Below are 22731 nucleotides of genomic sequence, written 5' to 3'. Positions count from 1 at the left end.
CAGTTGCCCGGCCGTCATTTTCAAGCTTTCAGGTATTTATATGTCCCGGCGTAAAGGAGTCAGCTGCATAAATCAGGTGATTTGTTCAAACTGAGGGGTAAGGGGGACACATTAACACCCCGCTCTCTCTCTCCGTCTCCTTCATATTCCTCTGTTAGAGGGCTGGCCAAGCCCCATCTTGCTCCCGCTCTGCTGGGAGGCCCTCCATGCCCGCTGGATGCCAGCCTAAAGCTCATGTACGCCGGTGCCAACACGCCACTAAAAGCTGTAAAACAAATGAGCTCTGTTTGGTTAATGTACACTGATTGACCTCTGCTGCCAGGCATTTGATGTCATGATTGTAACGACCAGCTTTCCTGCCTGATCGCTCATATACAATGTGACAGGCGCGAGGTGGCATTTCAATTTGACTGAATGAGGGCTAATCAGATGAGATCCCCACAACAGTGAGCTGATGTTTTGTTCAAACGCACATCTGTGAAAACACTGATGAAATCATTCGATCACAATTTATGTTTGTCAGTAATTCTAAGGGGTCAGTAAAAAAAGTATTTTGCTCAGTTTCTGGAGGTACACATTAAAGGGCCCGATCAGACAGGACGCGTTTTAGCAGCTGGGGGCTTTTTTGTCATTGTTTTCAATGAGAGGCTTTTCGCTGCTTTTGCGTTGCAGAGCGCCTCGCGTTTTTCCGCTCAGTGCGCCTCACGTTTTTGAGGAAACGCTCCGAGCGCCTCGAGTTGAAAAAACTTCAACTCAAAAGCAGAAAACCGCCCGAAGTCATGGTTTCTCATTGTCCAATCGGATGAAAGCAGAGACGGGCCTTCTGTCAGTTTACAATGTAACGGTTAGGTCGATGACAGCTAATGATTCGGTGGTTGCCTTAACAACAGAAGGAAAAAAAAGCCGCCCCCAGCTTCTAAAACGCACTCTGTCTGATCGGGTGTTTACTTCCACAAAAAAGGCAGTGCGGTGCGCCTCACGTTTTACAGCCTGCAAAGCGCGTTCTGTCTTATCGGGCCTTTAAGAGGTTTCTTCTATTAAAGTATAAAATAAGTATTCGAGAATAATTTAATTGAAAATTCAGTTTCGCAGTGGTTTCCAACTTTTGTGGCCTGTAAAAAGTATATTTTGCTTTTGCTAATTCATGACCACCAGCTGATGAGAATGACCTTCCACGAGTAGTATGTTTCTGTTTAGGGTGACGTCTGTAGAGAGTCTGAGCAACGGGGACATCGTTTCTAAAAAAACAAACAAATATAAAACATAAAAAAATATATATGTTTCGTGGCTGTGAGCACCACCAACAAAATCCATCAGCTGAGGATGTGGATGAAGATGTATTTCAAAACCTGGGCCAATCAGCATGGTTAGATACCAGAGGCGTGTTAGAAGCATCATTAGTCTGAACTGGCCCTTTAAAAGAATATCCACGTATGCCGTAGAAATATGTTCTTCTTTATGTGACTTCATTGTGAAGCAGACATCCAGGATCGCTAAATCAACCTCAGAAACAACTCTTCAGCAAGCTTTATATATAGCACCTGACTTTAGTGGTTATCTATTGGATACTGAGCGTTACATAACCCTCCATATGCTCAGAGTGTAGGACAATTCCGTACGGGTTATAAATAAAGAAACCTGACGCACGGCTGCAGCCACTGTGATTTGGGCAAGTTCTCACATGGGATGTCATAGTTCTGCAGTGCTAGCCCCACTGCTATTTCAGGCGCTGCCTCATTAGAACATCCGCCATGAGTGAACAAAAAGAAAAATAACAGCCTGTACAAAAGACATTTCATTAGGGAAAAGAGAGCATGAAGAGAACGTTCACCCTCACAGCCGCTGCGCGTTCTGGCCTAAAACATACAGCGCTACATTAGCGGTTTGCGAAGGCGTACCAGGTTGGCTACAGATCTGTGTCACATGATCAGGTCTGCAGAGCATGTTGACAAGAGCGCAAACACACAACTAACCACAGCGACTGCTATTTCCCCGCATCCACTGCCATCAGAGGGGTAGACGGTGTGTGCTCGTGTGCGAGGGGGAAAGTGAGGGATGGGACATGTGATTATGCATGTTAAGTGTGAGTTCTGGCATGAGAGAAGGGAGAGAGAAAAAAATACACATTATTGCGTGACTGTCTGAACCTGTCTCTCAGATTGTGTGACTCTGTGTGTGTGTGTGTCAGAGTGCCGTTGTGTGTGCCTGTGGAGGGCCTCTCACACCACAGCGGCTGGCTAATTTAGTTAGGGAATAGCTGGCTGTCCTTCAGGTGAATGGACAGAGATTGGTCTCAATATGAGATGTAATAAAACAAGCCCATCACTGGATCTCGCCGCACCTTCGGCTGTCCTTCACATGTCTCCCAAGAAGAAGACACACGCCCCCAAACACCCTCGCAACCATGCTGACACACACACACGCACACACACACACACACACACACACACACACACACACACACACACAGCCCAAGGAGGCCTCCATGGTTTTCTATCTCGGAGAAAAACATGAAACAAATATTACTTATCAGATATTTTAGATTTCCTATACTGTTTATATTTATCACTTACAATATCTAAAAATTCTTTCACTGCCAATACATAAAATTGCTTCCGTATCGTGACGTGTTTCCGAGTGAAACAGGACGTGCAGGCGGGACATATCATTAGAGGGATTTGATTTGATCGTTGAGAAGTGGGCGTAGACAGACGTTCTCCACAGCGCAGTAGCTAGCTAACTGACCGAGCGTTCTTGGTGCTCTGCGGCTAAATGTTGTAGATTGATTGGTTGAAATTGTTTGGTGCTAACTTACGTAAGCACGCGTGAAATTTAGTTTCACCGGAAGAAAAAATGATCGGATTTTGATATAAGAATACGAAGAAATGGATTTACTGTATTTTTTTTGGTCTATATTGTCAAGTAGATGCACAATATTACCGGGGATGTGATCTAAAAGGATTAAAATGACATTTTTCATTTCACCTCGACTTTAAATGTACAAAATAAATCTGTGCAATTAAAAGAATATTTGTATAAAAGGACGCTAATTATAATAATCCGACTGCACTAACCCGCAGAGGTTAAAGTAGCACACAGATCCGTTTCTGAAGCAAAAGTAGCAACACCAAAGTTTAAAACTACTCGCAAATATATATAAATTCTTTATTATCACATTAAGTTGGTCTAACTGCTGACCACTTTCAAACACACAAGATGTAGGGTTAATCACTGTGCCACAAACTAACTCTGACATGTCGTGAGGTCGTTAAAAGGTAATTAAAAGTTCTGCTTTCGTTGATGACATCATCTTTGCCTATTATGTGAAATATATAAAGAAACATAGGCATATCTTACTTTTAGGATTTATTAGCTTTTTCCTTAAAACAACTGAAGTCAAATAAAGTAAAAAGTAAATGTTCCTGGTCCTTGAAGTAAAGTACCTTAGAGCAGTAACCGTGCTCACTTTCTGCCACACTAACCGAGTGTTACACACTTCTTTGTACCTCCTCGCCTCCTGTATTCTCTCGGAGTCACAGGCCCTCTCTGTGAGGACTGATGCATGGTTGAGCTCCCTGATTCCACATGTCCTCCTGTCTGACTGCAGCTGACTCTTGCTCCGTCCCGCCAGCTGCTAGCATCCCCCGGCTGGGCGACCAGCAGCTTTTTTTTTTTCCTACTCCAGGCTGGGCACTTCACTCCAGAAGAAGAGTTGGAGCTCTCCCACTAAATCCACTGAGACCCAATTACAGGGACTGCAGGAGAAATCACAAGGAGATGCAAACTTACTTTGCTTTAATTGAGGATGCATTTAACACTTTCCTTAGGCCACCGTGGCCACTTTACGTCTCGGATGAAACACAGAGCCCTGCAGTGGGACTTTAAAACATATATCTGTTTGCGACAAAGGCAAAGAACACTCTGATCTGTAAGCTTAGATATTTAAGGGCGGTGGGTGTGATTTAGAGTGCAGTGTAAAACAGGAATAAAACAAGCCGATCTTTTTAAAGTGTAAAAAACACGTTTGATTTGTGGGGAAGAAGCAACACTTTAATGCAGGCTCTCCCTGTTAAAAGAGCTGCTCTCCTCCCTGGTAAGAGAGTTTCTCCACTTGCAGCTGCTTGCTTTAATAGAGCCACATGTTAATTAGTATTGTAGTTAATCCCATATTACAGAGACCCAAACTGTCAGGTCATATTATAAACAATCGGTCCTAATGTTCCTGCATGTGACATTTGGAGCTGCTATCTCTTCTAGCAAAAATGTTCCCTAGGTAATTGGCCTACTTTACGCTGTCTTTCTTGGAATTGCCAGTTTCTTTATCGTTTAGGATATTAGCCTTGACAAGCATCCTCCCATATACAACAGGCCCACTAGGAGTCGAGAGGGGGTGCATCTTATTTTGCAGGGGGACGGCAAGAATGAGAATAAATGATTTACACTAGCATGTAATACTTGGAGATCTACCTTCATGGGATATTAAATACAATCTGAAAGAAGAATAAAAGTTCAAACACACAGCCGGCAGCAAAGTGAGAGCAACTTTTTCTCTGCTTGCATTATTTAAGATAGGCTCCATCATTTTATCAATCTATCGATCTCTCGGCAGAAAGATGAAAATGGAAAAATAATGAGGCCGATGAATACTGTGTAAAGAACATCAATGTGCAAAATTTAATTATCTGTGCTGGAAAGAGAAGGAAAATGTGTCGGCTGTTTTCTAAAACAAAAAAAAAAAGTGAAAAAAGGAGCAGTTAATATTTTTCCCTCTCTGCATATTTTAATTACCAGATCAATCATAACTACGTACTGCAGTACTGCAGAGAAAAGAAAATTGCAAGTCTAAATGAAAAACAATAGATTTGCTTTAAAGTCTTCGCTCTTTTGAAGTCTAAATTAAAATTTCAGGTGCCTTTACAAGAGCCTTCTTCTGAAAGTTATGATATTTAATTAGCGTGTTTAGATTCTGCTGAAATTAAACTTCACAGCCGAGCATCATGTGATGTGAGGACTGGTATTCCCAGGCTTCAGCGGCGGCGGCGGCGGGGGGGGGAACACCACAGTTGAACAGAGGGAATTAAATCACTTCAGCACATGTGGGCTGTGTATCCTCTGACAGAAGCTCATGTTCTTTTGACTTGTGCTGCCACTGGCTTGATCTGAGGCTGGGTCTCGGTGCTCAATGGAGCGAAGAGACAACTTTGCTCTCCGACTGTGTCTGTGCAGCTCCGATTCTGCGCCTGAAATCAGAGAATCGCGCTGTGGAATTGGCGGAGAAGCTCTCCCGTTCCGCCTTTTCCTCCTCGCATGAGCTTTTCCTGGTTGTACGAGCGCTGATGTTTATTTCTCCTGGCATGTCCTCGCCGGCGCTGAGCCACCGATTTCACACATTTTTATTGGCTAATTTGACTGTGCTCTTGCCAGCAGCTGAGAGGGAGCCAGGAGCCAGAGAATCTCAGAGACAGTGCTGCTGCTACTGCTGCTCGTGATGCTGCTCTCTGGCTCAGGGTGCCTGGGGGGGGAGGAGGGAGGGAGGGAGGCTCTCACCTGTCTCATAACAAGTAGTTGACCATGTTAGACTGAGGCAAGCTAGGTCTTCGAATCTGCCTCCGAGATTAGTTACTGTCTGCTGCTGGTGAGTATCTGTTTGGTGAGGGGTCAGGAGGGGAATGTGATTGCCTGTCTCTTAAGGTGACAGGGGTTTAGAGGAGCGGCTGTACACCCAGTCAGACACCCAATAGGAGCGGTGCAGCCGGCACTGTGCGTGCGTCCATCCTCAAACATGGCTAACATTTGCACAGCAGCGGCAGTCAGGCGTGACGTCTCCGGGCTCTGAGGTTTGTGCTGTCAGGACGGTAGAAATTAAACCTGGCACTGCAGAGCAGAATGTGCTGAAACTCATCAATTCCACATGGCTAGAGAGCCAAGTGCCTATTTATAACCCCCCCCCCCCCTCTTCTTTACCTGGTGTGCATCCCTGGCTCTAAACACGCATCCATAATGATGAATACACCCAACTGGGACGCTCCGACAGGGCATCAGTCAGGACAGGAAAACAAACACGCCAACACACACACACACCATCAGATCACAGCACAGCAGAGGAGGGATAAGAGTGACACCGGGAAGGCTGATGGAAAGGTTGAGGCGTCTCAGCATAAAAACACCCAGCAGAATCGCAACAATCAGTCACCGCGTAGGGAACAAACAAGGGCAGTCAGATATATTAAACTTCTTCAAAAGGTCCAAACTGGAGCTGAAATATGGCTACTGGGGTTTTTATGTAGCCGTTTTGCAGGAATTCATAATATATACATTGATGTTAAGGTTGAAATATGTGTTCACTTTATTATGCAAACACAGGAGAAGATTTCCTGCATTTAAAGTTTTAAAGATTGCATGTAACCTTTAAAAAAACCTCTTACAGATCAAAAGTTCACCCTCAATGCGCTTCAGAGTTTAACTGCTTCAGCCATACCGGCTATAACTGACGGAGGCTAATTGTCGTGAGCTCATTCAATGACTCTTCACTGTTAAAGTGTTTTCATTTTTTATTTGTGATGTAAATGTGATTATTTTTTTTGTACCAGCTCTTTGCATTCACCATACGGGCAGTTGTGGCACCGCGCTGACCACTGTTCAGTAAAAAGTAGGGATGCACGATATTGGATTTTTTGCCGATATTCGATATGCTGCTATTTTATAACTCATTTAGCCGATTACCGATATTTTTTTCCCGCACACCTAATTGCAGAGATCATCAACTCTCTTCTGTATTGGAATTAGCGTACAGTATAATGGTGATACTCTTATCACATTTGTTACAACGGTCGGGGTGACGGGTCTTGAGATGGTTAATCAAGTTTGTAGTGTTGAAAGACTTTGCCTTGGCTCCTCCTCGCATCACCGAAGCTGAGCAGTCATTGCAAACAGCAGTTTTCTATCTATTTCGGACACTTTGAAAAACTTCCACACCGCGGACATTTTGGCTTCTAACTCTCTCATGCTGCAGGTAGACACACGTGACGTCATCACGCTGCGCCGAGCAGGTCTTCTTCGTGCCGGGGACATTGCGCCGAGGTCGGGCATTTAATCAAGTATGCAGCAGCCCATTATTTTATTGGTTAATTATATTCATTGTTCATTTTTAAGCCAATATCGGCCGATACTGATATCGTGCATCCCTATTAAAAAGCTTCATGGCATCACTTTTAAAGTGTTTAGAATAATAGCAATAAGCAGTTACAACAAGTGACGAAGTGGATATAAGAAAGGAGCGGCTTGTTAATGGTGTGCTGAAAAGTTTTGTGGTGTAAAATAAATCTGGGAAATGATACGAGCCTGCCTTCAAAGCGAGACCTAAAGAAACCTTTGACTGGGCAACTTGTACATTTGTCAACGACAGGACTTTAGATGAGATCAGAGGCAACATGGTCGCCTTACAATGTTTGATCTGATGTCCACATATAAGCTTGTCTGTCTCTGACTAATCAATAAAAGTAAAGTAATAAAGAGTGAAACCATAAATGAACAGAAGTGCATTAAGTTCAGGTCGGAGCAGCTTTTCTGCACTGATGTGGAGAACAGGCGAGGACAGTCACCCTCTGGAGATGCAGAGGACGTAAAAGGCTGGAGGAAGGTATTATCTAATGTCCAATTACACTGATGCCCCCCAACATCCCTTCCCCTCTGCTCTGTCTCTCCTCTCCCTACCTGCCTGCCTGCCTCCCACCATACTTCCCTCTCCTTAGCATGAAGAGGACACAAGTGATAAACCAGGAGCAGAGAGCCGCTGGTTTACATGGCCCTGGAGCCCATTATGTTCCCCACAATAGGCTGGAGGCCTGGACGTGCTTTGAATAGGTAATGGCCTGGAGATCCTGGGCCCGGCCTGCTGCTCAATGAGCCTGAGACAGCCGAGCAGGAGACGGGCATTAGAGATACCTCGTCAGCCCACTGTGGAGCAGTCTGGTCATAGCCGGGGGGGAGGCAGGGGAGGATGGGAGAGTGGGAGTGAGTGAGAGGAGTAGGAGGGTGTCGTAAATGCCCCTTACGTAAGGTAGGGCATGAATAATAACACAAAGGGAATATTCAGAGGTAACTGTGAGGCAGGGCTCTGGTTTATTGGCACAGAAATATGGGCCTATAATACACAATATACATAGAAATCAACAGTAACTTGATTGTAAAACTGTGTGTAGCCTGGAAGCAGCTTTCGCCTCACACTGTATGACTCTGCTGCTCGCTTATGCCGACCCCACCTTCCCAAGTTAACCATCCATTCAAGCAATCTGTACCTAATAACCGCAAGGTTTAGCCCATGATGAAGATCTGTCTTCATTGAGCTGGAAAAGCTGTAGCGTCGCCGAGCATTTTTCCTAACGGCGCAGTCCCTCATCTATGAAAGTGCCATAGAGCCCCTCAGACAATTAGGCAGGGAAAAGCTTTATGACCGTTAGACTCACTCAGTGAGCGGCACTCTCACCGCCAGCGCCGCCAGGAGCGCTGGCTCGTGCAGAAAGGTAATTACGGAGCCTCTCATAATGACACGGAGGAAGCTTGCGTCATAACACCCACAGCCTTTTATCATAGCGCTGTAATTAATTATTATCCTTTACTCTTTGATTCATTCCACTATTCATAACATATTCATACATTCAAGAGAAATTATCATTTCCTTCAGGAATTAATCAAAAGGAGGAAGAACTGGTCGTCTCTCGATGGATGATCAAAGACGGTGTTTGTCTACCTCGCTGCGTGGCGGGCCAGCTCAGGGCAAGGCGCTGTGGGCAAGGTCTCTGAAAACACCGAAACGCTCTGCTCTCCGGCTCCTCAACCCGGGACAAATCGGCAGCGAGAGCTTACACGCGACTGAGTTAGCGTGGAAAACACAGCTGCAGATGTTTCTGATAAATGAGGGTTCGGAGAATACGGCAGCCCGAACACAATGTGACGTTTGTTATGATCGCTGACATACGCTGTGACAAACATGTTGCATGATCGGCTCTGTAAAACAAGGGGATGTATAACTTGTAATTCCCTTTTGCATTGCCTTCTTTTTCCCTCTTCTGAACGTGAGGAGTCAGTCGAGCAGCCATTTTAAGATCCCTTGACTGAGTATCGTGGAGTTAAAAAGCTGCTGCATAGTCAGAATACCTCCCGTGCTCTCATAGAAAACAAGCAACAACAACATACATAAAAACATTGTCTTCCCCCACATCATCACTTCCCAACCTCAGGGGAAGAAATGGCACAGTTAGACTCATAAACAGGTGTCCACCGGCCCCCAGTTTGCAGCGCTTTAATAGCTGTTTGATGTTTTTGATGTCTAGTCAGCTCGATCGTACCTTGCTGCTTGATAATGAGGGCCAATAATGATTCCTGAGCTTGAGGGGTTAATGGTATGTAACCGGCAGAGCTGCTAATTACACGTTACAAACTATTTATCAGAATCTCCATCTGCGCAAGCACCACAACTCTCATTGTGCACGCTAAATTACTCTACGGATTATCATTGTAAAGCAAGTTTCAGTAATTAGGGACCCATACTGCTGTTTTCTTTCTCTGCGCGCACCAAACGACATCAAGAGGAGAGGAGAAAAATAGAATGACTGGTTAATTCGGGTCTGATATTCAGATTGGTTCAGGCCGGATGTGAGAAAGAATCTGCCTCTGCTACAAATATACACTGTTTTTTTTCTTTCCACCTCAGAAAGGTTTATCCTGAAGGGAGTTTACACTCCGAAGTGAGAGGCAGGTGTAAATTGCCTTGAAAAGCCCACATAGTCTTGGTGAGACTTGGTGAAGACTGCTTTCTGTGCGTTCAGACGGCGGCGCGAGCTGTCGAAGTTGCGTGAACAGTGTGGTCCAACGGGCCCGTCTCTCCAGCGATCGGTTATTTGAGAAATAACTGTCATATCCCTCAGCCCCAAAGGTGTGCCTGAGACCATGGAGACATGTACCATCTCCTCTTCCTTCGCCGTAAATTTTTATTAAAATTACCTTCATTATAAGACAGTGTTCATTATAAAACCAAAAACGCCGGTCTCCCAGGGCCCTGTGGATTAATAAGGACAGCGGTGTATTTTAAGCCGTAAACTCAGCTCCTCACTGTCCTTAATCTCCTTCCTACTTCACAAGGCCAAATTAACACCTCTCCTCAGCTCTGACGGGACCTCATTAGCAAACTTCCAGGGAAAGAAAGAGGAGAGCAGAACGAAAAAGAGGAGAAGAAGGAGGGAAGCGACCAATGACAGCCACCAGCTCTGGGATTAACCCTTTCTCCTCCTCCAGCTCCTCAGAAAAAAACTAGGTCGGCAACGTGTTTCTAATCAGTCGCCTGGTTAGCGATAATTAGAAGGCGAGATTGGACGGGAGAAGAGAGAGAAAGTGGGTGGGGAACATTGAAATGAAAAAGAAAAGAAAGAGAACCTGTCATGTCGCAAACACTTCAAAGGAGCCGACTTCTCCTTTAGAAGTGGCATGATGAGGGTCCAAATACCATGAGGCACTCCTCTGGGCCTCCGAATCGGGAGGAAGGAGGGGGGGCTGGAAGAAAGGACCCAGTTCTTTCTCAGATATATGCATCCTCACACACACACACACACACACTCTCTCCAAGACTTTTCTATATTTCACCACCTGTACAGTGCAGCTGCAGGGGAGCTTTAGTCTCCCCCAAACCACACAGCCAAACAAGCACATCCAACTCCACCTTCTCCTCGCAGTCTCCCCCTGCAGCAGCAGGTCGAGGTCCCACAGCTTACACTGAGGTCGTGAAGACTACCGCTGGGTAAAGTTCACAAGCCTCCGCAAGCTGTTTGACATTACCAATAAGGTCAAAGTGTATCAGAAAACACCAGAGGATTATATTATTATGGTGTGCAGAGTCGCTCGCTGCACCTCGAGATCAAAAAAATAGCCGAGGCTTTTTCCAAGGCAAGCTGGCTTACTTATCAATGTGCAGAACATAAGCCTGTGGAAGTTACACATGAGAGACCGAGAGGTACCCAGAGAGGCCTGCAGCTAACAAGAAAAAAAAATCATCGCTCATTATCAGCCATCTATTTTATCTACTATGAAACATCTCTAGACTCCCAGTTGGCAGACATCAATGGTGCTTAAATTAATCCTGTGGGCTGCTGTTTGCACAATAAAGACGTGGAAGGGTGCTTCTGATATTTGTGCGACTTTACAGTAGAGTAATTGAATTAGCACACAAATCAACCACGGAGCGTTGCGTAGTGCGGCGGTGAAGAATGTGATAGCTCCTGCCAGGGAACACGGTTGCTTGGGCATAGTCAATTATAAAGCATTAAAAAGAATCTGCCAATAATCACTTCCAAGAGAACTGAACAATCCATGCTGAGTGTTCTCATGTTTACCGACGATGGGGCTTTCAGGTTAGCGCTGAGCGGGAGTTTAGAGGGGAGAGCGAGACTGAAAACATATTTGTGGTATCATTTCCATAAGGCTCTGCTTTGCGGACCATAACGCAGCGCACAAATGTGATTTATGACCTTGGTTTAATGGCTGGAGCAGAGTCTTGGTAGGTATCAGATGACTTTTTCAATATGGCGACGTCAGAGGGGGCACGGTGAATGCACCATCACAACAGGAAATGAGGGCTTGTCTCGGGCCAAGAAAATATGAGAAGCCAGATATCTGATCATCTAATGGCAGATAGATGCTACTTCACTTTGACAGAAAAGGCATCAGTCAATAAGCGCCAGATGAGCAGTCAGAGGGAAAGTGTGCCGTGGATTCCTCGTGCTATCTATCAAATCATTCATTCCAGAGGCACCGTGATGTGCACTGGTCAATGTACACGTAACATCCAGCAGGAGCGTCTCTCGTTTCGCTGAATGTAACAATAAAAATGCTACAGATACCTCGCTGTTTACAGGCTTTTTATGTTGCATTCTGCAGAATGTGTAAAATACAAAGGCATGAGACTCACCTGGGCCTGGAAACTCTTGAGAACAGGTGCCACCATCTCTCGCACTTCCTGTGTACAGACAAAACAAGTAAACTCAGCCTCAGCATTTTTTATTTGCAGATGCTCGACCTGTTTAGGAAGCAGATTGGCCCCACTAAGGCACAACTGCTTCCATGTAATATATATATGTATATCCAGAGAGAGAGAGAGGGAGAGAGAGGGAGAGAGAGAGAGAGAGAGAGAGAGAGAGAGAGAGAGAGAGAGCACTGAAAATCATGTTACAGGATTCACTTTAATTTAAGTTCAATTCTTTATTGGCATACAGTACAATGTTGTTGATACCCTCCATAACACCTCTTGCACTCCTGTGTACGTGAGTGAGGTATGCCGTTATGGGGTATGTGGGTATTAGTGGTTAAACCTAAAGGGTTTGAGTGGGCATGTTTGAAAAGTGGGGCTTTCCAGTAGCTCGCGTTAAAGCTCAGAGATCCAGACTTGCGCGAGCTCCCACAGCCTCAGGTAAGGGGATTGTGCTGCCAGTGGTGACAGCCTGATCCTGTCTTAAACGCCTGTATTATACTGACAAGATTACAGCACTACACTACATACTCGGGCTGAGATAGGCAGGCAGCATAGCCACAGCAAATAGCCCGAGGCCTCATTTATAAAATATAAAAATATTCTCTTTGACTTCTGCTTACATGTCAATGGACGATCATTTCAAAGAGGATGGTAAAAAAAAGGACAAAATCATACCGGTATCATTCACAGGTTTCATGTATTCAGTTCAATACACCTTAATTGCTATTTTGCCTTACAGAGAGTAAGGTGGGGCGAGGCCGCGGCACATTTTTAACATGAAGTGAAGACGAGGAAGAACGCCACAGGGATGCAAAACGGCAAACAGAAAAGGACATCCCCAATGTTGTAATAACACCAAACACACAGACAGTTCTTTAGATTGTTACAGTGTTATTAAAAGTAATAACAATGAAACACATTTAAAAATAATGTATCATTTCCAGTTGCAGGTGTATGTTAAAAACTTCTCAGTTAAGTTCAGTATAAACTTTGGTGGTGAATCGTGCTCAGGGAGGTGGAGTACAAAAGGATAATACTCCAAGCAGCACCGTTTGCACGTCTACTTTCCCGTCTGATTTCCTTGTTTTATCTCAACATGTCATTTCTCTTGGATAAGATTTGCCATGCAACTTAAATCCCATTCTTTAAACTACAGTAAGTACGGCAGCTGCCTCACAAAGTACGTACTGGGACTGTTGGGACAGACCACTTCGTCATTCGTCCCCCAGCTCTTACAGCGTGTCAGTCTGTAGCACGTGGCTCTGCGCTTTACCGCAGCTCAGTCTGTACGAGGAATCTTCCTCTGTGCAGAGGGAAGTATGCAAAGCACGACGAGTGGTAACTGGTACGAATGTATTGTAGGACATCCTGGTATTTTTGTAATACTGAATTAAACAACCACGTACATACTGCACCTTTTTCTGCTACACTTAATAGTATTGAAGTATGGACATTGGAACACAGGCTGTGTTTGTGAATATTTGTATATTGCTCTTTGCTTACTACGTGGACGGGTATGAACAGGGGTATTGCAGAAGGTTCAAGATAAGATAAGATAAGTTACGAAACTTTATTGATCCCCAAAGGGGAAATTAACTCTTTCAAGGACAAGTTTACATTATTTCAAGCCTGACGGAAAACATTTAATCGCCAAATTGTACATCAAAAATTATTCTGATTGTTGTAAATAAAGCTGCAGTGATTTTGGAAAATATATACTTTTTTTTTCTCATATTCCCTGTTTTACAACATAATTGTTCTGAACTGTGTTTTACAAATCAGTACCAGTGTTTAATTATGTAGTGGATGAATTCAATTTTACACTTAATCAAGAAAATATTCTAAATCTCATGAATGTCACTGAATTTGATTTAAAATGGCTAATTTTTTTATCAAAGCATGTGCTTAAATTGTTATAGAACAAAATATTATTAGGGCGCTGGTTTTAGCTCAGCGGTTAAATCGGCGTCCCATACACAGAGGTGTATGGGACTCCCACCTTCGGCCCTCGGCCACGTGCCATCCCCCATTCTCTCTTCCCCTGCTTCCAACACTGTCCACTGTCCTCTTTATAAATAAAGGCATAAAAGATTGGGGGAAAAAAATCAGTTTGATTCTTTTGGACTCCTGATGTGTATTAATTGTTAAGGCATTCCTCTTCCCCTTTAAATGTAGCTGCTATTGTCTAATTCCTGCATTTTTTATTTATTCTGATCAGGTGACGAGGTTATGAGCCGAGTTGCAGGTTACGCCATCAGACTTATAAGAATGCTTTCAAATGTTAAAACGTACCTTCCTCCTCTGTATTTTCCTTTTATAAAACATTTTGCAAAAAGCTACGCTCGCAAAGTGATGCTGAAGGGCTGCTGCAGCGGGCTCGCCTTCATTAACATTCATCAGACTGCCAGGGAAGAGTCCTGTTTCTTACGCGTTTGGAGAGACACCTGCTCCTGTTACATCACAGGAATTTGGAGAAAGTCAATATCAGCTGCCAATTTTGACAGCAAGATAACTTTTTTATAAACCGGTGCTTTAGCTTTGGAGAGGAAAGTAAGCAGCAAAGTTGTGCTTACCTTTTATAAATGAGCCCCCTGGCCTCTCATCACACTCAGCCAGAGGCGAGCGTTACTGCAAGGCCTCAGCATTTAAATATTAACTGAGCTCCTGGAAGAGGAGGGGAAGGGGGGGCTAACCCTGACTTCTCACCAGTACTGTGCACCATTAATATACACTAATGCAGATTTTAAAATAAATAAATTGTACAAAAGGTATACGCGGGGGCTTGAGCAGTGGGAGACACACAGACAGTCAGTACCTGCTGAAGTGTAGATGAGGAAAATGACACAGGGTTGAGAGAATGAGGGGTGGGGGTGGCGGTGCTCAGACTCACCTCAGGGACATTTCTCTTGAACTCCCTGCTCAGCTCTACCAGGTGCTTGTGGGAATGTTCGCTCTCCTCTTGTCGACCAGCCAGCTCAGACGCCACAGAGTTTAGCTCCCTCTACAAACACACAAAAGAGAGAGAAACGGTGAGAGGAGGAAGAGTGGAGAGAGACGGCACTTTAGGGAGCCTGCCAACGCTCATCCAGTAAAGCTTAGAGTGTACATAAATAAAAATACACTGCTGAATATTAACAATGTAATCCTTCATGATCTCACAGCAGTAATACTTACAGCTAGCCCTGGCCCATAAATAATTAAGCCAAAATAAATCCAATGGCTACAGTAGCAGAAGGCCTTTTAGATAATCAGTATTTGAAATAATCAATAAGCTTGCAACGGCTATAGAGCGCCAGTGAGGGAGTGGGGAGGAGAGAGAGAGGGGGTAGAGAGAGAGTGAGCGAGAGAGTGAAAGAGGGGGGGGTGAGTCACGTGTAGAGGCCCAATAACCTGACAAACACCCTTGCAAACAAATAGAGCTTCTTCCTGAAATGAAAGGCTGTTTTTTAAGCCCGGCCAAGACCTGATTCAAACATACAAACGCCCCGCTTGCTGTCGTAATTACCACAGGTCAGATCTATTTTCAGCCTCTTTTCAATCTCTCTCCCATCGCCTGCTCCAATCTTTATACCGATCCAGCACAGATTTCCAATACATGACAGCAGCCTCCATAGCTTTAACCAAATTACCCTTTTGCTACAACAACAGGCCTAATCGCTATTCCATTAATGTCTCCGCACATCGCTTCTTTACATGTCTGTGTTATATGAAATGAGAGCTCCACCCCGGCAACATGTCTGATCCACTATTCAAAGCTGTCTGTGTAGCAGGCCCCTTCATCAGAACCATGCATTCATGCTGGACTCGGCTGCACCGCATGCCATCCGCAAATCCGATATTATCGATCAGTCATCCAATTCCCGGCTCTTTCAGCAAACAGGGGGAAAAAAAGAAAACAGATTCAGACTCTCCTCTCCTGTACTGAGCAGCGCTGCAACAGACAACTGTACGCTCACCTCCTCTTCATTTTGACTGCGATTCTCAGTAATTGATGAGGATCTTCTTTTGTAACTGCTGGGTTACAATAAAAAAAAAAAAAGTGGAGTAGGGGATTCAATTACCACTGCGAGTTTATATATGACGCCGGGAAATTAAATTGACTGTGTTTTAATTAATCTGCAGTCTTACTTAAAGGCAATTTAATAAATCATCGCACGAGGAGGAAAAAAAGAAGAGAGAAAATGGAAGGGTGAAACTTTAACAGTGACGGCCTCGTGGGATGGTGGCAGCCCGTCGGTCAGAGAAGTCGGCCGTTAATTGAAGGGCTGCTGGTTCAAGTCCCTGGATTGACGAGTTAGGAAGCGGCTGAAGAAGGACTCGATGTTCAGTCTGAGTTGGAGTTTTTGTTATCAACGACTATTCAAAGACAAAATCAATCAGAGTGATAAAATGTGTGAACACTTCCCCGAGTCCATCGGTTTCTACTGAGATGTTAATCTTTGTCACAAATATAAAGCCTCATACTGTTAAAGGCCTGGGTGCTTCAGGGTTTGAAAATGCATCACTTCAGGAATAGTCATTTGATAGGAAATATTTTCAACCATGGATTGAGATGAGTGCAATAGTGAGAGTTTCACTACCTGGACTGTGTCCGTGCAAAACTACAAGATGATCGAATCAACTCTCACGTTCAAATGCTAGATATTAAAGTACAGCCAGAAGGAAGTAGCTTAGCTTAGCTTAGCTTAGCTTAGCATAAAGAAAACTTGCAAAACCGTCTTGCAGAAGCTTGACTCTCTCCAAGGTTGAAAACCGACAAGTTCTTGTTTTACACAGATTAATCTGCCAAGGTAGCATTTTTTTAACCGGAAAGCGTACTGCCTGATCCCACCCTACTCTGCTGTGATGTCCCGTTTGAATGCAAGTGTCAATCTTACCTTGACGTCTCCTTTTATCCCTTACAAATCGTTCCTACATTAAATGAAGTAGTTTTACAGTATGTGGTAAAGGTTGTGAACCTGAGTCACGCGGTGGGTCCGAATCCGCATACTATCACACTAATCATACTAACTGTGACGTAAAATTGAGTATGTCATGCGTTCCCATCTCAATTTTGTGTATGCGAGAAATGCCCGGATGTGTACTAGATCGGCCCAGATATTTGAGTATGAGACGGGAGCTCACTGGTTGTACTCAACCGCCCCAAAATGCATTGCGGCTATTCAGCTTCTACTATGGCGGAGATGGACCGGAGATCAGACCGGACATACGTAAACGATTAAGTCACGTGATACGGAGAAGACGGCTCTGAGTCTAATAGTCAGGTTAGTAGGCAGTATGCAGTACATACTGTTTGAGTATGTAGTAGGCAGTACGTTAGTATGCGGTTACGGACACAGCAACAGTCTGGTTTAGGCACTACAGAGCTAAGTTCATGGGAAGGTCACGGTTTGGGTTGGGACAACAATTCAACGTTGAATTTTACAGAGGACCCAAACATGGCTCCTGTACTCTTTGGTGAAGAAGCTTCTAAAGCTGAAAGCATCAAGGCAACAATTTCCAGCCAATCACAGCACAGCAGGGCACGTCTACGCTGTACTCTGTACTCTATAAAATGCGGCCTGGTGCAGTGACCTAACTGAATAACAATAATAAGATAAATACAGTATGAGGCTTTGGCCACACAGGCAGTATTTAATGTAGGATCATACCGCCGTCGGTTTTGGTCTTTAAATGGGATTCATAGAAAATATAATAACATGAAACCCTTTTTTTTTTAAATCCTCTAAATGACTCAGAAGGTAGAGCGGGTTGTTCACTCGTTACAGGGTTAGCGGTTCGATCCCCAGCTCCTTTGTGAAACTATTCTTATGCGCTTTGCCTTTTACCAATGTTAGTGTTCTGTTGAGAAGAGATTGCATCATCCGTTTGTTCATAAACGCTGCTATACTCATTTAGAAATTCCCGCGCTTAGAAAGTATCCAAACATTACGGCTACATTGTGTCGCCGTGGAAACATGTTGTTCCCGGTGAACCATACTGTCGCTGAAAAGGCCGCGGCGGTAAAGGATAAGGCGACAGAACTTTATAAATTCCTGTTAGCCCTCACAGTCCATCTGGGATGAGCCTTCCTGGAGATTAGAGAGCGGGCTTTCAGAAGCCGGCCAACCTCCACTAGATTCAAATGGCCTCAGACCGGCTAATCTTGCCAAGAGAAAATTCCTCTAGAAGTGACTTTGAGTGGATTTCATAAGTACTTAAGATATAACAGTGTAGTGATTCTGAGTCTGCCGGTGCTTCAGTGGCCTCGGTGTTCACTTTTTATTGCAGCTCCTCTGATGAGAATGGTGAATACTCTTGCTGTATGCACGCCAAACACTGCTACTGTAATGGCACGGTTATTTTGAAAGCACCCCCACAGATTCTTAGACCATTACAAGGGAGGGGAGCCTGGGCAACAGCCCATCAAATGAAACCTACTGTCTGTCTTCCTGGAAAGAAGTGAAGCAGAACAGACTGTTTGCTACTTTGGTTGTCTTGCTCAGATTGATGATGGGAGGAACTGCACAATGTAGTGTTTCTCAATGGTATCTCAGGAGACAAAAGATTGTAAAGAAGATTTTTTTCCTCTGCTCCTCTAATCAGATGTGATCCATTTCAACCTACAACCAGGGCACGTTTAAGATCCCTGATAAAAGTCGCTAATCTGCCTCCATTATGTTGAGATTTATTCTTCATGAGATCATTTGCATTAACACGTTTCTGACGTCTTAAACGCTTGAAGAAAAGGGAAGATGCACGTTCAAATGTTTAATGACGAGTTTCTTGGTAATCATTTGACAGATTTTTTTCTTTTAAAATGATTGGGACCGAATCTTCAGTGTGTGGCAGTCGGGTCAATACAGGGCTCCTGTCATTAAGCCTCTGCCAGTCAAACATCCAGCCATAATTGATGAGTTTCCCTGAGGGAGGTTGGACCTGTCACTGGCGCTGGAGGGACAAGATAGAGGAAATCTGAGTATGGCAACCGTCCTGGTGAGCTCGGGGCAATATGTCAGGGGAAAGCAATCTTGGTGACTCGAAAAGTAAAACAAGGGAACAAGAAGTTTGTCGGCTTTTACAGGACGGACCTGCAGCACGTTGGCACTCAGTAAACGTACTGGAAGACAAGAGAAAAAAAAGGTGTGAAGCCATGACTCACATGCAGGCTCTGCCCCTTTGACACTGCCCCCAACATGGACCCTATCAGCATCCGTAGCGGCGCCCTCACATGATCTGACAGTCAGCCATTCAAACTGCATTAAGAGGTCTCAGTTTTTACGTGCGTGTGCGGCAGGAAAGACTGCAGGGAGTGGTCCTTTCAGACTCTGTCGGGTGAGGGATAAACAGGGTAAGAAAAATGAAAAGCCAGTGGTGGCAACAAATCTGTAAAAAGACAAAGCACTAAGGATTATGACATAAGCTGGTTGTCAAGTATGTTGTTATTTCGTGTAACTGATGGGAGGCAAGTTACGTCTATAAAAGGCATCTGCAGCAAAAACAGAGAATAAGTCAGGTAATCAAAACAGCAGAAAGAGCTCTCGACAAAAAAAGGACCGGAGAGATACTTTAACAATGAGAGCAACTGTGAATGTTTTAGCTAAAACGCGGAGCTCACTAATGTATTGTGTTAGAGAAGATGTGACTTTGATTCATTAAACCTAGCTCGTCTTGATTACATCTGTAGCGGTAAGCTATTTTCTGGCCTCTCACAAAGACAACCCATGGTGGAAAATGTTGACAACCGGGAAAAAAACTAGCAAGGTGCTGCAATGAGGTAGAGTGAGTCAAAATCACTATTGTGTGCAGTGGGCTTGGACAGCACAAATTAAAGAGGAAAAAATAGGGAGGAGGAGGAGAGAGGGGAAAATGCAGATGGGGTATTATTTTTCTTTTTGTATCCCATCTAATTGCAATCATAGGCAGATGTCTGAAAGTGTGACAGCATCAGCAGAATTGCTGCTGAGAGCACAGAATCTTTGTCTAAAAATAATCAGACATTCTGTGTGCTGCTGTTTGTTATAATGGTAATCGATGCTGGAGGCTTTGAATTCCATCAATTTATAGATCCACTCTGTTCTGCCTGGTGACTGTACTGCCTCACAACCCCCATCGCATACACACACCGACGCAGAAACGCACACACACTCGCACGCAAGGTCTCGCACAAAAGAGCGGGTGGACACACATGCGTGTGCAGAGACACATGTGCGCTGACATCCGCACATGGGTGCTGCGGCACGGCAGGCCAGCGTGTGATTATGATAAGTGTAGTTTCCTTTCATACATTCCTTGTCGCCTCCCCGTTCTCTGTGTGGCACAAGATTGTCCATAGCTGCCTCAGATTAGCCCCGCATCTCAGACGCCACATTTGAGAGGGGGACTGATCAATAAATCAAATCACCACAATCAATGGCCCCAATCACTGCAGTCTAGTCTGGCCCCAACATTATTACTGGCAATCCCTTCAGCCATTTAGGGAGGAGGGGGCCGTTCAGTGGAGGGGGGGGGGGGGAGAGCGCACATTGGCGCCTGTCCATATGAAAGATCCAACATGAACTCTTATCTGGCCTACTTGGGCTGAATATCAGTTAAGGGCAAATCAGAGTGTGTGTGTGTGTGTGTGTGTGTGTTGGATTGTCCAGACAGAGGGATCTGTGCGGGAGGAGCCTCTGACCTTCTTGACCCCCTGACAGGAAGCACTGTGGGGCGGCTATCACCTGGCATCTTCCTCCATCTGTTAACCACAGACCGCTTCTCCCCTCACTTTCGCTCTCCATCAGCTCCGACCACATCACCACTGGGTTAATTGCTATTTGCATTTCATTCTGAGTTTGTTTCAGCCTGCTAAGTGTCCCAGGTGTTGTTGTTTTTTTTTACCCATCAGCTAAAGATAAGGTCAGTTGTCAGGTATGTTCTCAATCGCAATGAAAACTATAACAATGATCTGATGTGTTAGCTTAGCTCAGCATGAAGACTGGACACAGATGGACACAGCTAACTCTGCACGTCGTGAGGAAAAGAGAAAAGACAGGCCAACGTGCACCATCCCAACTTCCTTATGAGAAAGTTAAATCCTGTCTGTTTGGTCGGTTAGGCTAACTTACACGCCGTCATCAGACGTGTTGTCATCTGTAAAAGGGGAAATCGCTGCTCCTGTGTAAGATACCGTACATAAGCACTTAAACCACTGTGAACCAGAAGTTGTTTGTTTTGTATGAAACAAGCGTATCATTTATTAATTAGTGAGCTAGCTAGATTGAAATCTATTCTATTGAAAGGACAGCTGGAGAGAGAGAGGAAATGTGGGGACGAGAGAGTGAGGGATGACATGCACCAAATGATGGACAGGCCGGGCGTCGAACCTGCGATTGTAGCCTCTATACATGGGGCGCCTGCTCTACCAACTGAGCTAAACTAGTGCCCCTTATTCACTCCAGTTCCGCCTCAGCGCCACAACGAAGCTCCGCCGTCATGCAGCCTTCGCCGATAGACTGTATAAAAAGATGGACGACATGACAGCTCCCTAAAAGTGAAGCCAAAACATTTCGGGTGCCCCCTGCTGACTGGCTGCAGTATAGGTCATAAAGCCCGCCTCCTCCATGTTAACAGATGAGACATGGGTCAAACTATAAAATCAAAATACACGTCAAATACATTTTTCTCAAACATGGTTTCTGTCATTATAGTTAGTTATTATCATGCTGATTTATGTCCAAGTGTTTTTAATTTGTTATTTGATGCTGTCAAAATGATGATTGACAGCTCTGTTGACAAATTCGGCTCCTGCAGCCGATCAGTTCCGGGTGAGCAGCCTGTGAACGTTAACCTCAGACCAACACAGAGAAGCAGTTCTGCTGTTAAACACGCCGGCGTGCGGGATCCTTGCTGTTTTTTCGGTAAGTTAAGTGTGTGTTTGGGTTAGCTGAAGTGGCTACGGCCGCTTCACTCGCTGATCTCTACTGCGCAGACGGCAGATGGCAGCGCCTATCCCAGGGGCTATTTTGGCATCAATTTCGTACAACGGGAGCAGATGGAGACGCGTTGTCCATCTATATATACAGTCATTGCTCCAGCACTGTGGAAGCAAAAAGTGCGCGAGGTGGTTTCGCCTCTGTTACTACCTCCGTCCTACCATTCACACACCATTTACACAGAAGACGAAAGGTAACAGAGGCGTAATAATCCTGCGGTGAATAAGCGGCTATTAAGTGAACGTCAGATGTAAAACTATTATACAGCAAAACTGAAAAGTATTTTTTTATTTCAATATTTTTTAAAGACTTGATGTAAAAAACACTTTTACCACCAGTACCAGTAACAAAGTGCCAAAAGAAAAAATTCAATAAATGTTTAGAAATATTAAAAAACATATTTACTATCCTGGTGACTGTTTATGCTACACCTTGTTGGGTCCCAGAGTCCAGGTGGGGTAACTCTATGGATCTATGGCTAACTTGTACATTATGTGACTGTCCACTCTGCAGCAGCAACACTAACTACTACACAGTGCAGAAATATGTAGGCAGTGTTTAGATCAGGAGGACTTACCAACGAGGAAAATCACATTTAATTTTGACACCTCTCTAAACTCTGGACTGGTAAGTCTGATAAATCATCCAAAATAATTAATCCCCAGTCAGTCAGCCTGTCTTCAAACGGCATGCTAAATCTTACAAAAGGAAGGAGAAGCGTGTGAGCGTTACAACCATCAGCAAAAGGTGTGACTGGTG

General features: G+C 44.5%; 1 protein-coding gene across 1 annotated transcript in view; it reads right to left on the bottom strand.

The window, feature by feature from the left end:
• Positions 1-22731, bottom strand: part of cux2b (cut-like homeobox 2b) — an 86367-nt gene that overhangs the window by 34329 nt on the left and 29307 nt on the right. The window contains exons 2-3 of the mRNA XM_069682795.1: positions 14910-15020; positions 11960-12007 (exon numbers count right to left, since the gene is read on the bottom strand). Of these exons, the coding sequence (XP_069538896.1) occupies positions 11960-12007; positions 14910-15020 (159 nt within the window). The remainder of the gene's footprint in view (positions 1-11959; positions 12008-14909; positions 15021-22731) is intronic.

The sequence above is a fragment of the Semicossyphus pulcher genome, unplaced genomic scaffold, assembly GCF_022749685.1.
Source record: "Semicossyphus pulcher isolate SPU_LCO1_2020_fin unplaced genomic scaffold, fSemPul1.0.p SCAF_6, whole genome shotgun sequence".
NCBI lineage: Eukaryota > Metazoa > Chordata > Actinopteri > Labriformes > Labridae > Semicossyphus > Semicossyphus pulcher.
This window is presented reverse-complemented; position numbering and strand designations above follow the sequence as displayed.